The 21,846-nt window shown below is 36.2% G+C and overlaps 1 protein-coding gene across 6 annotated transcripts in view; it reads left to right on the top strand.

The window, feature by feature from the left end:
* RIMBP2 (RIMS binding protein 2) overlaps positions 1-21,846 on the top strand; it is a 112,246-nt gene that overhangs the window by 40,396 nt on the left and 50,004 nt on the right. For all 6 annotated transcript variants that reach the window (XM_048964618.1, XM_048964619.1, XM_048964620.1 and 3 more), the window contains one exon: positions 18,997-19,083. In XM_048964618.1, coding sequence (XP_048820575.1) covers positions 18,997-19,083 — 87 coding nt within the window. The remainder of the gene's footprint in view (positions 1-18,996; positions 19,084-21,846) is intronic.

Here is a 21,846-nt window from a genome sequence, read left to right as displayed (position 1 = left end):
GTAGATGCAGTGAGTACATGTAATAAAGGTTTATACAAAAGAATAGGAAGAGTCCTCTATAACTGATACGCTGTCTTCTCTTTTGAAGAATCACTGATTAAAGAACAGTGAATTTTAGGTCACGGTGACCTAGCCTTCTTTCATAGGATTAAATATGTCTGTTGAACTCCCTAACACAAGCCAGTTGTATCTACTGGGGTTTGTTCTGATCTGTATTTTTGGTAATTTTGGTAATATTTGTTTTTATGTCAGGCATGAACCAAAATGGTTTCAGTTCAAAATGAAAAAAAGAAATGTAGAATTCTTCAAAGGCTTCATATTTTTGCCTGTGGTTTGTCATAATTCTGTAGTAACTCTATTCATATAAGTGCAGTTTCATGGTAAGCAGGAAAGGCCAAAGATTATTTGATAGATCCTTGTCATAGTCTTGATTATTTATGACAGTGCATTTTCTAGATTTGAAAGATCAGATTGTATGTATATAGTGTCAAGGCCTACAAGTGATATGCTGCTATGTTCAAAGCTCTGGTCCAGCACTAGAAGTGTACGTGCTGCTATTCTAATCTGTGGTGACTGTTCCCTGCTGTAGTAGATATTATCCTTGTTAACAGTTAATTTTTGAATCTGCAGAACTTTGCTGTAACTTGCACATTTTCTTCCTTATGTTTTAAGCATCAACACTTCAAATGCAATACAAAGCATTTTACCTTTACCTTTTTTTTTGCCACTGAAAAACTTTCACCTGTGTGAAACCCTTGCTCTCCAGGGTTGTGACTTGCCCGCAGCTAGCAGCCTGACTGAATCTTTTGAGGGGGCTTTCTGTAGGAAATAGGAGCTTTATTCTCCTAAATTTCCTCTTCTTCCCACAGTCAGGTAATACTCAGAGGCAACAAAGTACTTTGGGAGTTTGTTATCACAGAAGCTTTTGCTTATCTCTTGGTGGGAGACCTGTTTTCTCCATTAACTTTTGTCTATAATTTCAGTTCACAGACTGGTTTGTGCAGTTCTGTTTTCACCGTAATTCTTTCTGAATACCAGTGAAAACTCATTGCGTGGTTTACAGTGGTTTCTAGCTTTTGTTGTTGTTGTTGTTTTCCCAGCTGGATTGATGCCCTATCCTAATGAATTCTAAAATCATTTCAATGTGGAATGTGTTCATCTTTGAATGATATATTCTGTAGAATATTAATTTCAGAATATCTTACAGAAGTGAAGCTAAAGCCTATACGTGATAAATGCGTGTAAATCACTGCTGATGCTTGCGTAAAACCATGAATGGTACTGATTAGCCTGTTGGGGAACTAGCAGTGCGTTGAAGACCCGTAACATAGGGCTACTGAAAGAGTTTAAATGGGAAGGTGGCAAGCTGTTCTGTTGCCAACTTATTTGATAGGTTGTTCTCTAGTCTCTTCTGGATCTCAAAAGCTTGGAAATCAGTTGTCTGAAAGTCCTGAAATGAAAGGCTCAGTGCTCCTGGGGTTCAGATTTGGATGGAACTGCCCTATGGCAGCAATGTCAGGTAGACTGTATTTAAAACAAGAGCCTTTCCTTTCCTTACATTTGCACAAAGTTAGAAATGTGAGAAATTTTGTTCTGAACTGTAGTGAAAGCACACGAGGAGAAGTTGTGATTCTTCATGAAAAGAAAAATCTGACGGTCCTGTATAATTTATTTGGAAAACAATTTGAATGATAGTGTGGCGATAAGTATTGTTACTTTGTTTTTGTTGTGACGCAGAGCAAGCGCCAGTGCAACCAGCAAGCTACAGCAGTGGCCTTGTACAGCTTTTTTTCCAGAGGTTTAGTGCCTGTGTTCACTGAAATCTGAATTGGAGTTTAAAATGAGGTCTTGCCTAGAGGAGATTATTTTTATAGTGTACATTTCACTGGACAGCAAAGCAATTACTTCCTAAATTTAGAAATTATTCTCTTCCACATTATGGCGGGGATGGACACGTTTTTGCATTTGAGCAACTTTCAACATACATTTTGCACATAAGAAATAATGCTATTTGACAATCTGGCAGAGTAGAGAAAAATATTCCAAATTTGTTTTTAACCAGGGAACACACTAGGAGTTTGCAGGTTTGCTGTGGCAGAACTGCAGATTGCCATAATGTTCAGATTGCCATCTTCTCTGCACGAGCATATCCCTTCACTGTGGGTTGTTTGGGACTCTCAAGGGAAATGCTCACTCCCTTCCTACACGTGGTTCAGCTAGCAGTGGTTAGCAGATTGAGTTGAGGAGACAGCATTAATGTCAATCCAGTTGTTCTCAATGAAAGAACAAAATTATGATAAGTCATTTGGTTAATTATGTAGCTAAGACCTATTTAAGGTGATATGGTCTTGGCAGCACCAAGGCTTAATCATGCTGAATTATGCTGAAAACTGTAAAGAAAAGGCCCAGATTCTGATGCTCTGAATGGAGCAAAAAAAGAACTGAATACAAAACATGCTGGCAGTGAGTTTCGTTTCCTCTGGTTAAATACAACGTTGTCTGAGGGTTTGAAGGCTGCAGGAGCTGGCATTTGGTTGAGTTCCTAATCAAGTGGCAGTTTCCATTTTGACAAAGACTGAATCAGAATCATAAGTTTGAACAAATGGACTTAACAAGCTTGCCTCATCTGCCTGCTTTTCAGCAGAAAATAAAAGGAGAATGGTAACATGAATTTTCTAGTGAGTTATAGTACCAATAAGAGAGAGAACTCAGAAAATCTCACTTCTTTCTCAAATTTATTATGCTTTTTTTCTTTTTTTTTTTTTAGCCACCCAAAAGCTATATATTAATTTCTCCTGACTAATTTTCTATTTTTTGAAGAGCTTCATAGTTTTATTGAGCAGAACTAAACACGGCATAGCTGCATAAAACCTAAAATGCCTAAAGGAAGATATGCATTCAGCAGATAATCTCCTATCATACATCAAATGATTTGAGGCATAGGTTTAAGATTAGTGATTTGGAGAAGTTTCAAAAAAAAACAAAAGTTGTGTTTGACATGTTGCCAATGAATAATGATATTCTTTTCCTAGAATAATTTCAAGGGAGTGTCTTCCCATTTTGACTTGACTGTAAGTAGATTATTTATCCACAATGAGAAGAATTTAGGCTACATCTACTTCAAATGAATGATGACTTATGAGTGATAATTTATTTCTAATTCTGTCCATTCTCCAGCATTTACTAGTGATAATTATGAAAGAAAGAAACATGGGAGGAGTTTGTGCCTTCTGCTGCACACTGGGTGGTAGTGCTATCAAGGGAATTTGAAGGGAAAATAGATTATCTTTTGTATATATAGCAATTTTGATCTTCACAAGCTATTCCAGAAACTATTTTTTTTTTAATTTTTTTTTTTTTTTTTGAGAATCAGACAAAGATGGACAGGAAGACTAATCCTAATAACCATAGTATAATTAATTTCAGACATTAAATGTGGAATAAAGTAGAAAAGAAAATATGAATAAATCAGATGGTCTGTAACATGTTTTCCTGTCAAACTCAATTTCGTAGTTTGCTGGGGCTTTATAAAATAGAAGGGTAAACCACTAATGGAGGGAGAAGATTGCTAATGAAGGGATATTCAAATTAAGAAAGTCAAAGCATTGTCATTGTTTTTGAGATAAATGATAAACCAAATCCTAGGTCCAACTCTCTCTATTCATGCCCTGCAGGCTCTAGAAGGTTTCTTGGAATCTTGAGTGAGAATGCATGTAGAAGAGGGAAAGAACTGTCTGTGGTGTCCAGTTATCCTTAAATGAGGTGCACACTGATATCATAGTTCACTAAAAGGCAGCCTCTTGGATATCATTTGCAACGAGGTGCTACGAAATGGTTCTCATAGATGTATATTCTAGTCAAAATATTTGTAAGAAAATAGAAATTAGTTGAGTGCTACAGGCAGTATAAACAGTAATTCCATGGTTATATATTTTGAACTGTGAAATTTAGGAGAAATATCAATATTTCATATGCTGTTATGCCTATTAGAATGACTGACATTTTGATTGTCACTGGAGCAGGGGAATCTGTCAAGACATCTGATCTCTGGAACCTCATCAATCTCAGGTAATCACTTTTTTGAGGCAGATGTCGTTACTCAGTAGATGGGGAAAAAAAAGCTCCTGTTTTTAGAAAACTTAATGTGCAGCTGAATGAAATTTTCAGTTTCATTCTTCACTTTATTGATATCCATAGCAGTCATGATCAACTTAATTTAACTTAGTGTCAGTATGAGTTTCTGCCTAAATGTCATGTAGAGAAGCTTAGCAATGTTTACACTTGCTCATGGCATTTGTGAACTACAACACTACACATAGATGCAGAACAGTACACTTTATTTTAAAAATAGGGAGGGTAGATGACTGAATTATTGCTGCTGTCTTGGGGTCTACTTTTGTTTTTCTTGAGTTTTATTCTGAAAAACATCCTGATAGCCAGCCTTCCTGCATCCACTTACATTTACATCCCCTTTTTGGAGTTCTTCATGTCCCTAGAAATGCTTCCTCATTTAAGAGTCCTTATTCGTAATGAGAGAAAAATAAAAACTTTTTTCTTGATTAACACTGTGTTTTGAAATTCAGCTCATTGAAATTCAGAAGCATCACTTAAGTTTGTTATATGTTTATATTTAACTGACACTAATTTCTTTTGGCTTTATCAGAGCTAATTAGTTTGCTTGAGAAATGAAGATTTTTCAGAATGCCTTGGTTCAAGTAAATACATTGAGGGGGGGAAAAAAAAAGTAATTTAAAAATACTTAAATATGAATAAAATTATATAATAATGACATTTGTCATAGGTAGAAATACAGCTGACAGGAACTGATCTCAAGTGTCTAAAATGCTGGAAGTCTTGTGTAGTTTTTAAATGTCCTCCATGGATTTATTTTGCTTACAGAATTATAATCAACTTGTGAGAGATCTATTTCATGCTTCATGAGTAGATTTCAGCTGTAGGTTCATTTTTAACTGATGAGCTCAGAAATTATGCTAATATCCTCTATATATTACTTATATGCTACTATGAACCACAAGGCTTTTAAAATTTAATATCTTATTTTTAAAATTTCTTTCATTTTTCAATTGATGATTCATGTGGAAACATAGCTTTGATACTTTCTAGAAATACGAAACAAAAGCAACTTTTCCTTTTGAATCAGTAGAGATAAATTACTTGTGTTCTTTGTTTTCCTTAGTTGCACTGGTGCGCAGCGTGCAAGGTTCGGAAATTGTGAAGTGATGAAAGCTCAGATGAAATAAAATGGAACGAATCTCCATATTCCTGAAACTTAAACTGAATTCATTCTTCTTCAGATTTTGGGATAGTGTTTTATAAATGGGGGCTTCTCCCTTTCATACATCTGTGAATGGAAAAAGAAACAATTGGTGAAGCAAACAGTACAATAAATCTAGCTTACTATTTATGGTACTGTTTGCAAACCTAATACTTCATACGAATAATATCCTTCATTAATGAAATCATTACTCCTTAATCTTTTTTTCTTTTTTTTTTTTTCCCCTCCACACCTCACTGGCCTTTTCTTTCTTAAAACTTAGATACTGGTCTTCTGATTTGGGCTGTACACCTTTAAATTACTTTAAAAGCTCTTCAGTGGATCAAATAAATCACTCCATCAGTTATTTGAAATGTTATATTAAAAAAAATTATCAGTTAAGCTTTGATCAGTCAGTAGATGTTAATTACTGCAGAGTCTTGAAAAACCTTCCTGATCTTGAGGTTTCTAGATCAATGTTGAACGACACCTGAACAAAAGTGTTGCTCAGATGAAGAGCTGTACAACTGTGAGAATGGAGAAAGCTGCCATTAAAATCTCCCTACGTTCTGTCGCAAAAGGCGCCCCAGCAGCTGAACTGTATTTGTTAGTAGTACAACCTGGCAGTGTTTTGCAGGAAGATTAAAAATCACAGTTTGTTTAGAAGTTAGCTTTGAAATTTATAATTGTGGGATCAGTACTTTTGTTAACATTGCTTTGCTGTGTAGCAGCTTGAAACAGTGCAAACGCAACATTCCTTGTACACTTGTGTTCATCAGTATTTCACTTGTTTCTGTCCTTTGAGCCTTAACTGGGAACTTCCATGAGGCTTTTGACTTGTGACTGCCACAACAATTGATTTTTATGAACTGAAAAAACTAAATATGACAACCCCTGAAGTTAAGTATTACTAGCATTGAAATTATTTGCTTTTGATCATTAATTCAGCATGAGAAATTTTCAGTGTTCAATTGTATAAAGTGGAATAGTATATTCCAGTAGCAGTGGCAGTAGTAGCATCAGTGCTTTGCATCGTCCCACTGTGTTCTGAGAGTTCCTTCTGCAGGGTTTTCACTGTGCAGAGTTTAATTTTATTATATTTCCCCTGCATGTATCATATGAGTCAGTATTCATTTTCTGTTAATCACAAATCAAAACCAGCTTGCGTCACTTTTCCTCTCCTTTGATTTTTCTCCTTAACAAAGATTATTTGCTAATTTGGTAGTGTTTTATACAAAAGATTAATTCTGTGCTCTGATTAGAGCGCAGCCTGGTTGGTTAGCTTAAAGGTCTTCAGAATTACAAACTGCTTTCAGGTTCATATTTTAGTGTAAGACTATGATTAAATATCAGTGAATGTACAAATTGCAACAACAAAGACCATGCATCTTTTCAAGATTTACGTAATACTACATGAAATAAGAGAGAGAAAGCAATTTTAAAAGTTATATTTTGGATATGTATAATGCATGCTTGCATTAAAAAGGTTTTATGCTCAAAGAAATTAAATTTCCTATCACTTAGATTGTTTTGAGTGACAGAAGGCAAAAACCTCTTGCTGTCTCTGTAACTATTTTACACATCTTATAAATTCTGCGCTTTGCTGACATGTCAAGATTTTATCCTGGAAACAACTGTGAATAAACTTTGATTATTTACGTGAATATAAATGCTTTAAATCCTAGAATACCCTGGTCTAGTTCAGGGTTTAGGAATAGAAAGCTGGAATACACAGACAGCGAAAGCTCACAGAATCTTTCTGTTCAGCCTCAAGCAGTTAATCATTGACTTTTAAAGAATAAACCAAAATGTAAATGTTTACTGACATTACAGACCACAAAAGGCTTCTCTGCTGCAGGTACTTAGGGAAGCGTGAAGCTGAGCATGGCTTGCCAGTCTGCCCTGTGTAAGTAAAACTAATCATACCTTACCAAATTACCCGTTTCAGTGTGCTTTTGCCTCTTCTCATCTGGTGGCTGAGAGGTGTCATGCGTGCCTAACGCCCTCCCCTCGAACAGCCCCAGGGGAGTGATGTTCCCTTTCCAGCCAGTGGCTAAAAGGTCAGCCTCAGCTGGTAAGGAGGATTAATTTTAATTTTGCAGTATGATGCAGAGCAGCATGAATGAGCAAAAAAAGAATCTGACTCTTTTTCTTTGCCTTTGTCATTAAGGAGGGAAGATGGATGCAGTCGTGTATACACAGGACTACTTTCTGAGTAAGTGGGGGTGAAATACATTTCATTGCTATCACATGTGACTCTAGGAAATGAAATAATTAGTGGCTGTGGGTTATATACACCTAATTAGTCACGTTGAAGCGAATTTAACTGATGCCAAATAAATAACATGTTTGCAAAGAGCTGGGAAATAGCAGAGAGAAGTCTGATTGCAACTTTAATGCACGCTTCGAGCATTACGTTTATTTTTTTATGTTAGAGTTTAATGGGCAGGAAAATACTATGGAGATTTGATAAAACTTCAATATTCCACAGCTCTTAACTAGTTAGTTCCTTGCCTGAGTTGAGGCCTTGTTGATCCTTTGAGTTTATCCTAAGGAAAGTAGAATGATAAGTAAATATCTGCCTGGCTGCATTAGTTGGACTTAGTAAAGGGAAAATAATGAGAAATAACACGTTAGCTATGCTGTTCGATATTGTGTTGCTTTTTATAATATGTATGATGCTTGTCTACGCTCTGTTCTTCTCAAAGGTGCCTATAGAAATGCAGAGCAAATTTATGACAGCAAAATAAAGTAAGAATCCAAGGCAGTTGTGGTAGTTTTCAGAGGCTTAAAGACTTGCAAATTTGCATGCAATACCATACAGCAAGATTTCTGTGTTAGTATCTGGCTCTGACTGCTTTCATGTTGCTGTTCAGTGCCAGTCAAATCGTCTGTGAAACATTTCCAGAAGTGCTTGTTGCTGCTGGCTGGCTCTGTTTTTCAGGGGTGTTTCTAACCATTGGAAGAATCCAAAAACAATGAACATTTTTTGGTCTTAATTACCACGTGCATCTTGGTGAAACACAAGCCTTGTGTATTCCTTCAAGGAATACTGTACAAACTATTGACATCCTCAGGGTGTATTTATAGATATTTTCAATATTTTTTTTATGGTGATCATGTGCTGTCATCATGTCTGTCTGTGCTCTGTCAAATAACCTTTCTTAATATCTTTGTCACTCAAAGCTGCAAGGAGTCTTCAAGCACTTAATGCTATTAAAAAACTGTAAAGCTACTGTCCTTCTTCTGTAAGCAAAGGATTATTGCTTCCGAAATTATGTGTATATTAATTACACTTAATTTTAGCAGTTTTGTCTTTTGCTTTGAAAGACAAAATATATTTAGGCGGGGACTTTCTTCTAATTGGGTAGAGCCTACCTTGGTCATTCTATGATTCTAAAATGAAATTTGGTCTTTTACTAAGATTCAACATTGAATTAACCTTAAGAAAATTCAGAAAATATTGACATGTTTTTTGAAAACCAAAATCATTTTTGGTGAATTATAGTTTTCCTAGCTGATGTATTTTTCTTGTTCTTAGGAACAGGATGGGGATGAAAGGTTTTAAGGATGGCATTTAGCTGTAGCTAGTGTTGAGGAAGATTTTGTTGGACTACAGAATGATCACCATAGCATTTTGTACAGCTAGGAAAGCAGTGGTCCGTACCATTTTGCTTAGCTTAATGCGTGATGTTATTTAGTGTTTGGTTTTTACTTAATTTAGTGCAAGTCCTGAAGGCTATAATCTCACCTGTTCTGAAACACAACTTTTGGAGCATGAGTAGCTGTTGATGAATGATACTTCTGATGCCTAAATCCTAAATTATTCTGCGTATTTTTCTTATGTTTGTATTGAAATGAAAAATTATTTTCTGCTTGCAAGTCACTTATTTTTTGTACTGTGCTAAACTTTTTGTAGGTTTTCAGAACTGTGCACAATGTCGAGTTAACCTACCTAATAAAATTACTGAGACAGCTGTGTCATTACTGCTGTCACCAGAGCTCACACTTCTTTTTAACATTTGTCTCTTTAAATTTCTTGCTTAAAGAGTTGGCAACCTCTGAAAACATCCTCAGCTTGTTGAGCTGGAGCTGGTGTTATGCTTAGGTTCAGTACATTTCATCCTTTTTTAGTGCCACAGGACTGCATTTTCCACCTGCTGGGGCATGATGTTGCCATGACAACAGCTGATCTTATTTGGTCTTCTCTCCTCTATGCATGATGGAAAGGAAAGCTTTTTGAGAAATGTTTGTGAAAGCTGATCTAACTAATTGCATTTTAATTATCAGTGAAATAGAACAAGAAGGCTTGTTCTATTTCTAGAAAAATAAGAAATTTCTATCATAAGAAATAGCACAGTGGGACAAACTCTTTAATCAGAGCTGACAAGATTTCTCCATGTATTTCTATATAACAGTGTCTGCAACTGTTGTGTTAGCAGAATATTAACATAAATGGTCTGTAGAAGTCCTGTAAGGTGTTCCACTGAGATATCTTCAAGCCCACACTGCAATTCACCAGTCTTCTGTATGCCTTCTGTTAATCAGCAAATAGAAACCTTAATGACATAGTAGGTAATTAAGGAGATGCAGCAACCTTATCCCTAATGAGCTCCAGTGAAGATCAGAATTACTTTGTTCATGTGTTTCTAGCTGACGTGCTTTGTTTGTTCTTCCACTTGTGAAATCATAGCAAATGGAAAATGTGGACAGCAATTTCCTTCTGGATAATCACGAAGTTTGAGTGGAAATCCACACATTTATAGAAAACAGGAGGAAGAACCACACATTTTTAATTATTTTTAAATAATTGGCTATTTGGTTTGACATACTAAGGTATGTCTTTGGCACATCCATTGAAGTCAAGGCAATAGAGAAAATAAAATCACTACCTGTTGTAGATGTGAAACCAAATATTATGCCATATGATGGTAATATCAATAAGAAAATATTTCTTCAGGGAACCACTGGGAATGTCCCTGTCAGACAGCTTGCTACCAGCATTTCAGTGAGCTTGTTTACCCTGCACTGCATTTCCTTTATGCCTTTCTTCAAGTAACTCCGTGTTCACTTATTTCTCCCTTAGAAGTGGATCATTTCAGATTATTTCTTTCTTTTGCTTGTTTATAAGTTACCCATGAATAAACTCAAATTGTGCCATGGGAGATGAGAATTTAGACCTGGCCTCTCAGATGTGCCAGTTCATTTGATGCATTGAGATGTGAGCGTAAAAATAATTGAAAGGAAAAGCCCTGAATAGATATTGATTTTATTTCAACCCATGAATCAAACTGATTAACTTTCTAATACTGTCCAATGCAGAGCACTGCTGGATACTAAGTTTAAGATTGATTCTCTACTTATGACAGCAGAAGCGTATTTTTATGGTATCTTTGGATGTGTTTGTGTTGCCAGCAGCTGCCTGTTATCTGACAGCATGATGGAACATGAATGCCTGGTTTTTAATGGAAATGCTAAACAGTAGCTTTGACTATCACAAAGTGAAGGGGCGTCTTCAAGAGAGTAACCTGACAAAAGCTAAAGCGCGTTATGTGGGAGCATTTTCAGTGGTAGATTACTGTGCTATAAAACTATTAACATTTATGCCAGTTATTTTTTTTTCATATGGTCATTGTTGAAAGCATGAACAGTATCGTACAATTGCAGTGATTGGAACAGCTCATCTACAAGTATTACTGTGTTAAGGTGTATAAATAACCTTCTGGTGTTGGGAATTAACCTCTGCTTTTTTCTTTTTCTTTGAAATTAATAAGCCTAGAATTGCTTTGAGTTGATTCTTTGCTTGTCAGCTGTACATCTTTATATTTCTTTTCCATGTCAAGTTTAGGTATGATTTTGCCATTAATTAATCACCTATCCGGTAATAACATTCCATAGCAGATACTGGGAAGGTTCACAAACATGTTACTGAAAATTTGGGCTTGTGTTACATAATGCTTCCTGCAGAAGCTAACCAAAAGATGTAGTGCCACCTGCTGCCAGTCAGAGACTTCGGTCTGTGCACGTTGTGAATTTGAAGTGTGCCAAGACAGTTGGCCTTTGTGTGTAGCTGAAATATTCCACGTGCCTCACAGGCAAACCAGCGTCAGGAAATACAAACATAATTGCAAATACTAAATAGTACTGGGAATTCTTTGTTTTTACGATGTTCATGTTTACTTCAGCCAGAGTAGATGTAAATCCAAAATTAATGAATTGAAGGGAACTTGTGTGAACTTGTGTATTTGATAATTCACTGTACACAGCTGCAGTTGGATCTGTCTGGGATGTGTTATCAGTTTGTGGGGGTGATAATAAAACTCTTGTATTTCACATATCAAGAATTATCATTTATTTTCATTGCTGATGAGAGGGTTTTGTTGTTTTCATATGATGTGGTGGAGAATAGAGAAAAAAAAGAAAAAGAAAAAGAAAAAAGGTATCTGTGGTCTGAGAGCAGCAAATCAAATACGGATACACAAGATTCCTAAACTGGGGGATCTTCCAAGTCTTCAGATACATCTGATGTTGAAATCTCCTTTTCCCTTCTGCAAAAGGTGGTCTGGGCTGCCTTACTGTGTAATGCAGTGTTCTGGTGAGGCTGGCAGAGCTGTGGTGGTAAGAAAAGATTGTTCAAATAAATTATGAGAAACAGTGCGTGAAGAGCTAATACTCCAAAAGAAGCATGAATGGAATGAGTTGGTAGTGCAAGCCTATTACCTTAAGAGTCTTACTAAAGTGAAAAATAATTCAGTACTTTAATTATTTATGTTTCTTAACATCTGGTCCTGGTCACTGCAGTGCCAAGTGATTGACTGGTGATTTCCAGATATGATATACTGCTGCAGTTCCCGTGTTCCTTATTTGGGAGTGTTTTTAAAGTAGTGCTATTTTTATGTAGTGTTTATTATGCTACATTCAGCCTACTGATTAGAGGGTAAAGCTGCGTTTGTTTTCTTTTATTTGAATTAAGTACAATTTGCATGAAAATGTCTTTTTTAAAAACGAAGAAAATTGGGAAGGGTGTTTTTTTTTTTTTAATTGAAGCACTTTTAAATAGGCCTTCCTTTGTCCGAAGAGTAGTAGCAGAAAAAAAACGCATGTCTGTTAACATTCAAAGTAAAATTGGGCTCTTTAGTCTTTAAATGCTAGCATCATAAAATGTTAGACTACTTTCCTGCACTGCTTGATAATTGTACTTGCCTGTAATTCAGAGTCAGAATCACAGAGGAATATTAGATAAAAGTCTTTAGTTTGTCAAATGCAATGAAAGACAATCAGCCTTCCACTAATCTGCAATATATATGTTATTACAATTGCATGGTTCTAAGTGTTGAGTAGGTAATGGTGGAATACAGTACTGGATAGAGCTGTACTGCACCCTTCATGGCATGGGGAGAAGGGAGGTATTCAGCATCTTTTAGGGCTTTCTTTGATCCTACATTTATGCTGTAGGTATGTTGGAAATATTAGAATGAGGATGAATAATCTTTGCCTTAAAATCTATCCCTTAAAAAAATAATGATGATAATATAAAAGAAAATGGTGGTGTTAAACTTGACCTTAGTAATGAGTCATGTACATGGCAGAAGTATGTAAGAAAATATCAGAAGTTTATTCTTTCCTCTTTCTTTAAGCACCTCTAGACTACTGGTTTTTGGTTTTCTCCTGGAATAATGTGATTCTGTGCGTGCTTCTCAAAATAGAGGAACATCACATAGGATTACAGTCAGTGTGTTCTAATGCAGTCACTCCAGGTAACTGGCAAAACAAGTCTCAAAGAAAAAAGGCTACCAATAAATGAATAGTGTGTAACTTTTTTTTTTCTTTAAAAAAAAAAAATAATAATAAAAAAAAAAAAATATATATATATATATATATATATATAATTGATGGATGAGCAAACAAGCACACAGGGCAACAGATGCCTTTCTCCAGGCAATGTAGAACCTTGTTACCCAGACAGTGGTGTCAGATTGTATTAAATCTACAGAAGTCATCCTCCTACTGTGAATTTTTATATCCAGTCCTCATATCTGCAGGAGAATTTCTACTTTTGCTCTACTAGAAACACACATTTTTTGCTTTCATTTCTGCACTTTAAAAGATGCAACTCATATATAAGGTAATACATTTATTTCTAATATGTTTTTATTTATAAGCTTTAATGGATATTTTTGTTAATTGTCTCATTTTTTGTGAAGGATATGCTGGTGTGTCTGTGATGCTCTGGGCATCCTTTAAAAAATGGCAACACTGATTGTGTTTTTATACATTCGAGAGGGCTGTCAATTTTCTGATTCAGTTTACTTCAAAGATTTTGAAAAGATCATCTTTAGTGTTGTTTTCTTAAATTGAAATGCCTGAGCTGAAAATGCCTGAAGCATTTCTTACACACATCAGTAAATATCCTTGCTGTTTGGGATTTTGTCTGACATGCTAAAGACAAGGTTTGAGATTCGTTTGGCAAATTACTCTATAGAGTCCTGACATGAATACATGCTGACTGGCACCCTATCACATATGTGATATATGTAAGTATGGTGTGCGTTTCCCATATTTGCTTGTTGAAAAAAGCTTAAGTAGAAGCAATCTAAGATTGGTGTGATTTCTACCTAAATATATGATAAAGAAGTTTGTGTTTTGGCTTGTTCTGTCACCAGCTGATTATTATCTGTGATAATTTTTTTTTTTTTTTTTTTTTTTAGGAGGAAAGGAAAACTATTTCTACATAGTTTCTGTTTTTTTCCCTCCTTATAATTCACTTCCCATGTTCATTTCTCTCTCTAAAATTTCTGGATGCATGCTATCTTTTATCAGACAGTTAATTAAACTGCTTCAAACCTGTGTTGTTTATTTTGTCTCCTTTGTTATGGCTGTTAAAAAATGTGCTGTGCAGCAGTGTCTTTAGAAAGGGATAACAGGCAGTTCAACTAATGCTTAAAACTCAGTGTCAAGACTGTGGACTAGTGAGATTTTTTGGGAATGTGAAGTCCTGCTTCCTTTCCACCTGCTCATTGCTCTGCTAACATGCAGTCAGCATTTGTCTTGGCATAAGTTTAGTTCAGTGTCTTGGAGTAACTGGCCTGATGAGTTGTTAAACTCTGCTCATCTCAATTAACAGCTGTGATGGTTTGATTTGCATAGATTAAATGGTAAACCTAATATGGCTCCTTATGCACAATTAAATTGCTGGAATTGCTACATACAGTGAGTAAAATAAGAACAACCGAGAGAGCAGCTGGAGAGAAAAAGGACAAAACACTCATTAAATTTGCAACAAGAGTCAAAAGTTATTTGTATGAAAATAGATAAAAGATGAGGGAAGACTGTACTGGAGTGCTTTGCACAGGATTGGGTTTGGGTCTGGTGGTGGTTCATTGTCATGAGCTGACAAAATCTGAATCTTATCAAGTCCAAAAATGGTCTGCAAAATTCCACACAGTCTCCTCTTAGATCCAAGCAGTAGGAGAGGGGCATCCTTCTGTGTGTTCCCTTTAGACTTCTGGTAGAACTATTAAACTGAGAGTAGGGAAGGCTGTAGGGAAGAAGCCCTAGCATTCATTGACAACCTGGAGGCACGAAGCGTGTATCCAGCCCACTGCCAGGAAGTCTGTCATTTGTGATGGCTGCCCTATGTATTTGCTGACCTCTTTGTTTTGTTGACTTGGAGGTTCTGTTTGAAATTGGCAGTTGTAAGAACTGAAGTGAGAAGTGTTGCCCTATTGTTAATGCATTCAGTGCTAGCTGTCAAGTACATGAAAGTGAATGGAAAAGGATTCTATTTATTTCTGTATAGCATTTTCAAAAGACATCTGTCTCCTTTAAAATATATGTGAAGCTTCAAAACTCTCAGGATACAGCCATAAAATCCCTGTGAAGACAACTTACAACATAATAAGATATTAATCTAATGTGTTGAATTTCCCCCAAATGGAAAACAAACCTTTTTTGTGCTCCTCTGGCCCATCACATGGGGCATATACAGCATGCTGGTGTATGCAGGGCAGCCATGAACTGTCATCTTTCAGAGACTGACTGTGGGCTACTGAGATTTTATTCTACGTATCTGAATCTTCTGTTTCATCCATGGAAGAAAACTGTAAAATGTCCTTTTCTTCTACATGACTTGAATTCACTTTCAATATATCAATTTTCTATCATGTGAAATTTAGTTCTGTGATGATTGAATTAACTTTGGTCTTCTTTGTTGAAGTCTTATATTTAGCTAATCTGGAAAATATTGAAGTCAATGGATTAGGAAAAGAATCACTAACTGCCATGAATATTAAACAATGCATAACTATCATCTGCAAAAATACAGGTGCTATTTCACAGCTAGAAGAGAAGAAATTCCTTCTGTGGTGTGAAGAGGAGATGTGAAACAAGTACTGTTAAAAGTGTTTCTCCAAGTACAGTGAGCATCTGGAAGTGCTCAACACTGCAGAAACTGCCCATGAGAAATTTTAAGAAGAAGAGATTTTAATCTTTAAGAAATTTAATCCTTAGAAATCTTAAAGAAATTTTTAACTTTTTTAGAAGACGTAACTGTTGAGTACAGTTCATGTTTGCTATACGGAAGCTGGCTTGTGTTCCCATGTGAGCATTAAGTATGTGCTGCTGCAGTTAATCCGTCACAGGTTACTTTCAGGATATGGCAGATGACTGGAGTAGTGTGTGGGAAGGCAGATTTGGGGTAATTCTGTCACTAAGCCACCTGGTTAGGGGCATGACCTTTGGCAAGTGCCTTGATCTCTGCCTTTCTGTTTCCTCTTTTTCTGTTTCTTTATCTTAAATTAAAAGATAGACTTTTTTGGAGTACTGGTAATTTCTTTTGTATTTGTGCAGTGCACAGACCTGAGTTTCAGCTAAGGCTTCTGTCATATAATAAATAAACTTGCTTCCTCTTTCTATGGATCTGATAGAAAATCGTTATTCCAAGAATGCTTTGGGAAAAGCAAGGGTTTTATCTGTTGGTTTTCTTGCTATGAGAATTTCAGTACTCTTGGTTGGTTTTTATTGTGTTCAGTTGCTTTCTCGTATTCAACAACAACTGCATGAAAACAGCACTGTTTAAAAACTTTTCCATACAGATAAGTGAAAATATGGGCCAAGTAAAAAACAGAATCACCTACTGGATGTAAAATCACTTTACATGAGTTGTGTGAACATCAGCTTTCTCTGCCTTCAGCTAATAAGTGTTCAGTTGCTGTGTGTTCTTGTATGCCAAGCAAATATATTCACCATATGTAGCAGATTCATATGACTGTTGCATAAAAGTACCCAGAGGAATTTCAGTAGTGTGATGGATACTTCATCTGTATGCTTCTTTGTTATCTTCTGCAGTAGTTTTCCTGTGAGCAGAACACACACCTCCTTTCTCCAGCCTGCCAATGATGCCTAAAAGAATTATATATTGTTTTCTTTCTAGATCATTTTTCATGTGGGTATAAGGGGAAATTCTGGGTAGGCAACTTATTTTAGATTGTTAACAATATTTGCCGTGATCCAACTTACTGAAGTGTAATCCCAAAAATCCCAAGCACATCTCAGAAGTTGCAGAAACCTTTTAGGAAAAAATTGCATAAACTTGCCATCCTTGCGGAGATAGATCAAAAGCTTTAGCAACCCAAGCCCCTGCTATTTAATTACTTTGACCTATGATTAGGAGGTGTTAGAACTAAACACCTGCAGCTGAATCTACCAGAATTATTCTGTCAGAGCCCTCTTGTAAGGGTCCATTGTTGAGAGATGCTTTAAGTCGTCAAAAACTAAACTAAAACTGTGGGAAATTTTGAATTGATGGTAATGATGACATCTTTGGCAGACATGGCTCGATAAAGGAACTTGGCTTAAACTTACAAGGCTTCCATTCATCATTGCTTTTACCACATTATTGCTCTGAGACCTTTGAGTTGTTTATTCTTTGTTTCCTTACTGCTTATTCTGAAAGCAGTCAGTAGGAACGTTGTCAGTGTACATGTATATATGTTATTTCAAAGCATACTGATAATGTGTACAAATGTCTTTCAGCTAAATGAACCCTGCATCCAAGTTCCTTTCTTGTTGGTCTTCTTTACGTGTATTTTCTGAGCTAGAAATATGCCAGTAATTCTTGCTACTGATCAAGGGATTCTTGATTTTTACGGATTTGATTGGAATGGGGAACGTATGTGGTCCTCTATCCTGACAAGTGCAAAAGAAGACTGAAAGAAGTTGCCACTGTGAACAGACATTGAAGCAAAACCAGACTGGCTAACTACTAAGGACCAATGAAACTGAGATAGTTGCTGCCTTACTTAAGTTCATCCTTGCAAATAAATGTGTTTTCTTTGGATAGGATATCAGCCAGCCCAATTGCTCTGCCATGTCTCAGAAAGCATTTTTTATTGTGGAGAATTTAAATAGGATGTGAAGGATGCTGGTCTAGATTCCCATCAATTACTGCTTTGCTCCTCGCTCTTCCTCCCCTCCATTTCTGCTTGAATTCCTTTTAATAACCTTGTTAAAAACTGGTAAGGCATTGTCACTTGTTCCCCATTAAAGTCAGCTGAGCAATATTGATTCATAACAAATGCAAATTGATCTGTTGAAGTCAGTGTTGAATCTCACTTGATAGAAGCCTGTGGTTCTAAGGATTTCTCAGGGCAGCCAGTGTAGCTTATCTTTGCCTACGAAAATGCAGAATAGTTACACAATGCTTTACAAATAACTTGCAGTAATTAATAGAATTTGATGATTTGTTCACATATCCAAGGAACTGTTCAGTGCAGTTTGCTTGAATTGTAAAAATATTTGCTGATTTAATTCACCCCTTTGAAAAATGTAATGTGAGCTAGTAAATTGTCATTTTGTCCTTCAGAACTGTCTAGCATTCAGGATCTGACTGTCACTTTTAATTGCATCCTAAACAACAGATTTAACAGAACTTGAGAAATTTTAATTGCTGATATCCTTAAGTGTGAGATGATGGGTGTAACTGCAACTAGAAGGTTGAAAATTCTGTGATTTGATGTCTTGGTGTAGTTCAGTAGTGTTTAGTCAAGAGAATAGCTTCCCACCTGTACGCTGTAGTTAATATCTTGATATTTAGACATTGTTGTCTTCTGTCTGCATTTTGGCTTTGCTTGCCATTGTAGCGTGCAAGTGTTCCACCCAGACTCTAAAAATGATTGAATTTAAACGTGTATCTGTGCATTTATTATAAGCAGACATGCTACAAATAGAAATAGCTATCATAAATCTAGTGCCATATGAATATAGACATGTACGTGATTACACATCCCCATTCTTGGCTTTTGCCCTCAGAATGCCTTCTGAAGGTCTAAGTTTGAGGATATTGCTTTACTCTGGAAGCCAAGTTTCTTCCCTGCTCTCAGTAAGGTAGCCAGGTTTGAGCTCCTTGTTGCATCTGCAGGGAGACATTTTTTTAAAAATATATTTATCTGCACCAGGCCTGTGATGTCAGGTCATCTGTTTGTCTGCACATCTTTAATCAGATCATCTACTGAAAACATGTGGTTTTATGATAGAGCCAACTGTAATTGTAAGCTAATCTTCTGCCTCTGCACCTTCAGTGCCTTTGGCTCCATGCCTGGTACTACTCTTAATGGTATGTTAATACCAAATAATGCAAAAACATTGCTTCCTTAAGAACTTAATAGGATGTACTGTCATGGAGATAAGTGCTCTGTAACACACACTCTTTTCTTGTGTTTTAGAAAAATGAACTGAAGGATGCTGTGCAAGAAAAGAATCGCCTGAGCCTTCAGTATGCAAATGCACACAAAGCCCTGCAATATGACCAGGTACCAATCCTAAACGCAAAACACATACGTTGATTTGTTACAGTTGTCAGTCTTCAAATTGGATAAAGATGGATTGAGTTAGTCACCTCTAGTTTTTATTTTCTCTTAGAAAACACAAAGTACTTTAATTTAAAATAAGTTACGTATGAATCTGACAAACAAATGTTATTTTCAGGTGAAAAAGACAGACTGGTAGCTGGTACAGAGGTTATCCCTGATGCATCTTTCTTTAATATCACTAATTGGTATTAGGCTTTGGAAAAAAGATGACTTTTTCCAGTAATTTTGATGAGACTTGATTGAAAAAAAAATCTCTGATTTTTTCCAAAGAATGCTGACAAGAAGGATTTCTCACTGGCAGTGTCTTTTCCTTCCCTTCTGCATTTTTCCCTTGCACTTCTTTCATTTCTCAATAAAATGTTGAAATGCCATTCATTGTCCAGCAGTGAATTTCACAAATTCTGTTATCAGCTGTTATTTTCCCTGTAGCATGACATATGGCATAAGTCTGTGTCTCAGCTATTCTAGGTCCTGTTTTCATAGTAAGCTTTTTTCTTTTTTTTTTTCTTTTTTTTTTCTTTTTTTTTTTTTTTTTCCCTGTTTCAGGACAAAAGATCTTCCTGAGTACTGAGATTTTTATCTATGGCAAATACTGGGTGGCTTAAGTAGCATGGGCTGACGTGCCTTACCTCATCACATATGTATTCAGTGGAAGAAACATCATGAACCAGCCACTTTACAAGGCCACATTTAGCTAAAAATAAAACTCCAATCTGGGATTTCTACAGGGCTTAAGTGAGTTGCTCAGCAACCTCATTCACATCAGAAGAGCTGTGCTCATACAGACGCTGATGAAAGCCCAAACCCCAAGCCTTGCAAAACGGTGGTGGCTGCATGCTTTGATGTCTCTGACACACGTGTCATAGAGCACTGTATTTCCAAACCAAAGGAGGTCTGACTTAGTCCTAAGACAAAACAAAATAGTGAGATTTAGAGATGGCTGTGCATGTACTCAAAATTTTCCATGTAGCACCCGATATCAAAGCAGACTGGAAATTTTTAGTTGGTGAGGGTATAAATTATTTTTATATACAAAAGCAGCATGACAGTGTGTTATACTGGGTGGAAGGTGTGGATCATAGAGTTACTCAATTTAATTCATCCATCTATCTGGAATTTCTTCATCTCCTTAATGTTTTTCTCCTTTTAATATTGTTTACACACTGCCCCTACTGTTTGGTTCACAAACCACATAAACACTTACATAGGCAGTTTTATATTCTAGCTGGCAAAGAAATAGCATGCCGCATTAATACAGTGAAGGCTTAGTGCTTTGGTGTCAGTAAGAAGATCAGCTCTCTTACTATCAGAAAGCGATGACTTACATGGTTAATAATACCTTATGATAGGTAACGTTTGTTTCTTTCTGAACAGCTTGAGAAACACTGAAAAACCTAATAAAAGCAATTTAAATACAAAGGTGTGGTATCAACCTTAGCCACACTTAGCTGCTAAGTTATTAATAAAATTACCTTTCACCACTACAATGTCAGGATTTATCATACTATGAACGTTTGTAAAATGCTATGCAGGGCACGTTACAAAAATTCAGTGTGTCTGTGCTACTGATTTTTATATCCCAACCTCTGTAGGATCAAAGACTTCCTGTAAGTTACCCTCTCATTTTCAACAGTTTTAAAAATAAGTGAGATATGAGGAATTTTGCAGCATACCTTGGCTGTTAACAAACCTTGTTTGTTCCTGCTTGTCTAACAAGATCTCTAAGGAACTGCTGTTTTTTCTTTTTTTTCTGCTTCCCCCATACATAAAATGAGACTGAGGTAGTTTGTATGGTTTAGATTATTTCTTACTATTAAGAAAGTGTGAAACTAAACACACATGAATGTTGAGTGTAGAAATGCAATGGAGTTAGAGCTCAGCCCTGAAGGGGAAAACCTAGTTTGTTCTTTTCCCCCTTGAGAGCTGACCTGAAAAGCAGGCCAACTTTATCTGAGCAATTGGAGCTGGGAGAATGTTTATGCATTCTGCTGTGTAGCACAGATATAACAACTGCTCATTTATGCACAGTGTAATTGTTGAAATTCAGCTCTAGGAAGGGGCAAGTATGAGTTGTGCTACTTTGGAATAGGAACAAAATTGTGCTTAATTTATGCAGTTTTGTGTTGTTACTCTGCATAAGAGGAACAAAGTTACATTTCTGGTGCAGAGTTCTGGTGAAAAGGTTTGTACCCCTAGAAGTGCAGTGACACCAGGCTTTGCCTTGTTTTCCTGTTCAAGTGAATGTGCATGTTAGTGTTCTTATATAAAAAGAAGGGTCGTTATCTCTTTGGAATCTATTTCTGTGATACCTGATATCATACAATTTTCGTGGTATTTTCTGAATCATTTTTTTCTAAACAGTATCAGTGGTGTGAAAAGTTGACAAATGTCTAGAGTTAGGGCAGAAGGTGCACTTCTGTATTCAGGCACAGTAGTCGTAGCTCAGCATTTGTGATTTATGTACAACACAGTGAATTTGTGAGTGGCAGAGAACATTTTTCAGCCCAAACATGTCAATAGAAGAGAACTATCATTTCTCATAGAATTTCTTTCACCAATTGACTGACAGTTATTCACTGATGTAACAAAAAAAACCCCTGCAGTTTATTTTCCTGGTCTGTGTAAGTAGTTTTGGCACTTAAGAGTTCAGAAAGTGAAATATACTTGAGCAGTATTCTGGCCTTCCTAACAGACACAAATGAA

This window comes from Lagopus muta, chromosome 17 (genome assembly GCF_023343835.1).
Source record: "Lagopus muta isolate bLagMut1 chromosome 17, bLagMut1 primary, whole genome shotgun sequence".
Classification (NCBI taxonomy): Eukaryota; Metazoa; Chordata; class Aves; order Galliformes; family Phasianidae; genus Lagopus; species Lagopus muta.
Note: the sequence above shows the minus strand (reverse complement) of the source record. Positions and strands in the feature narration are given on the sequence as shown.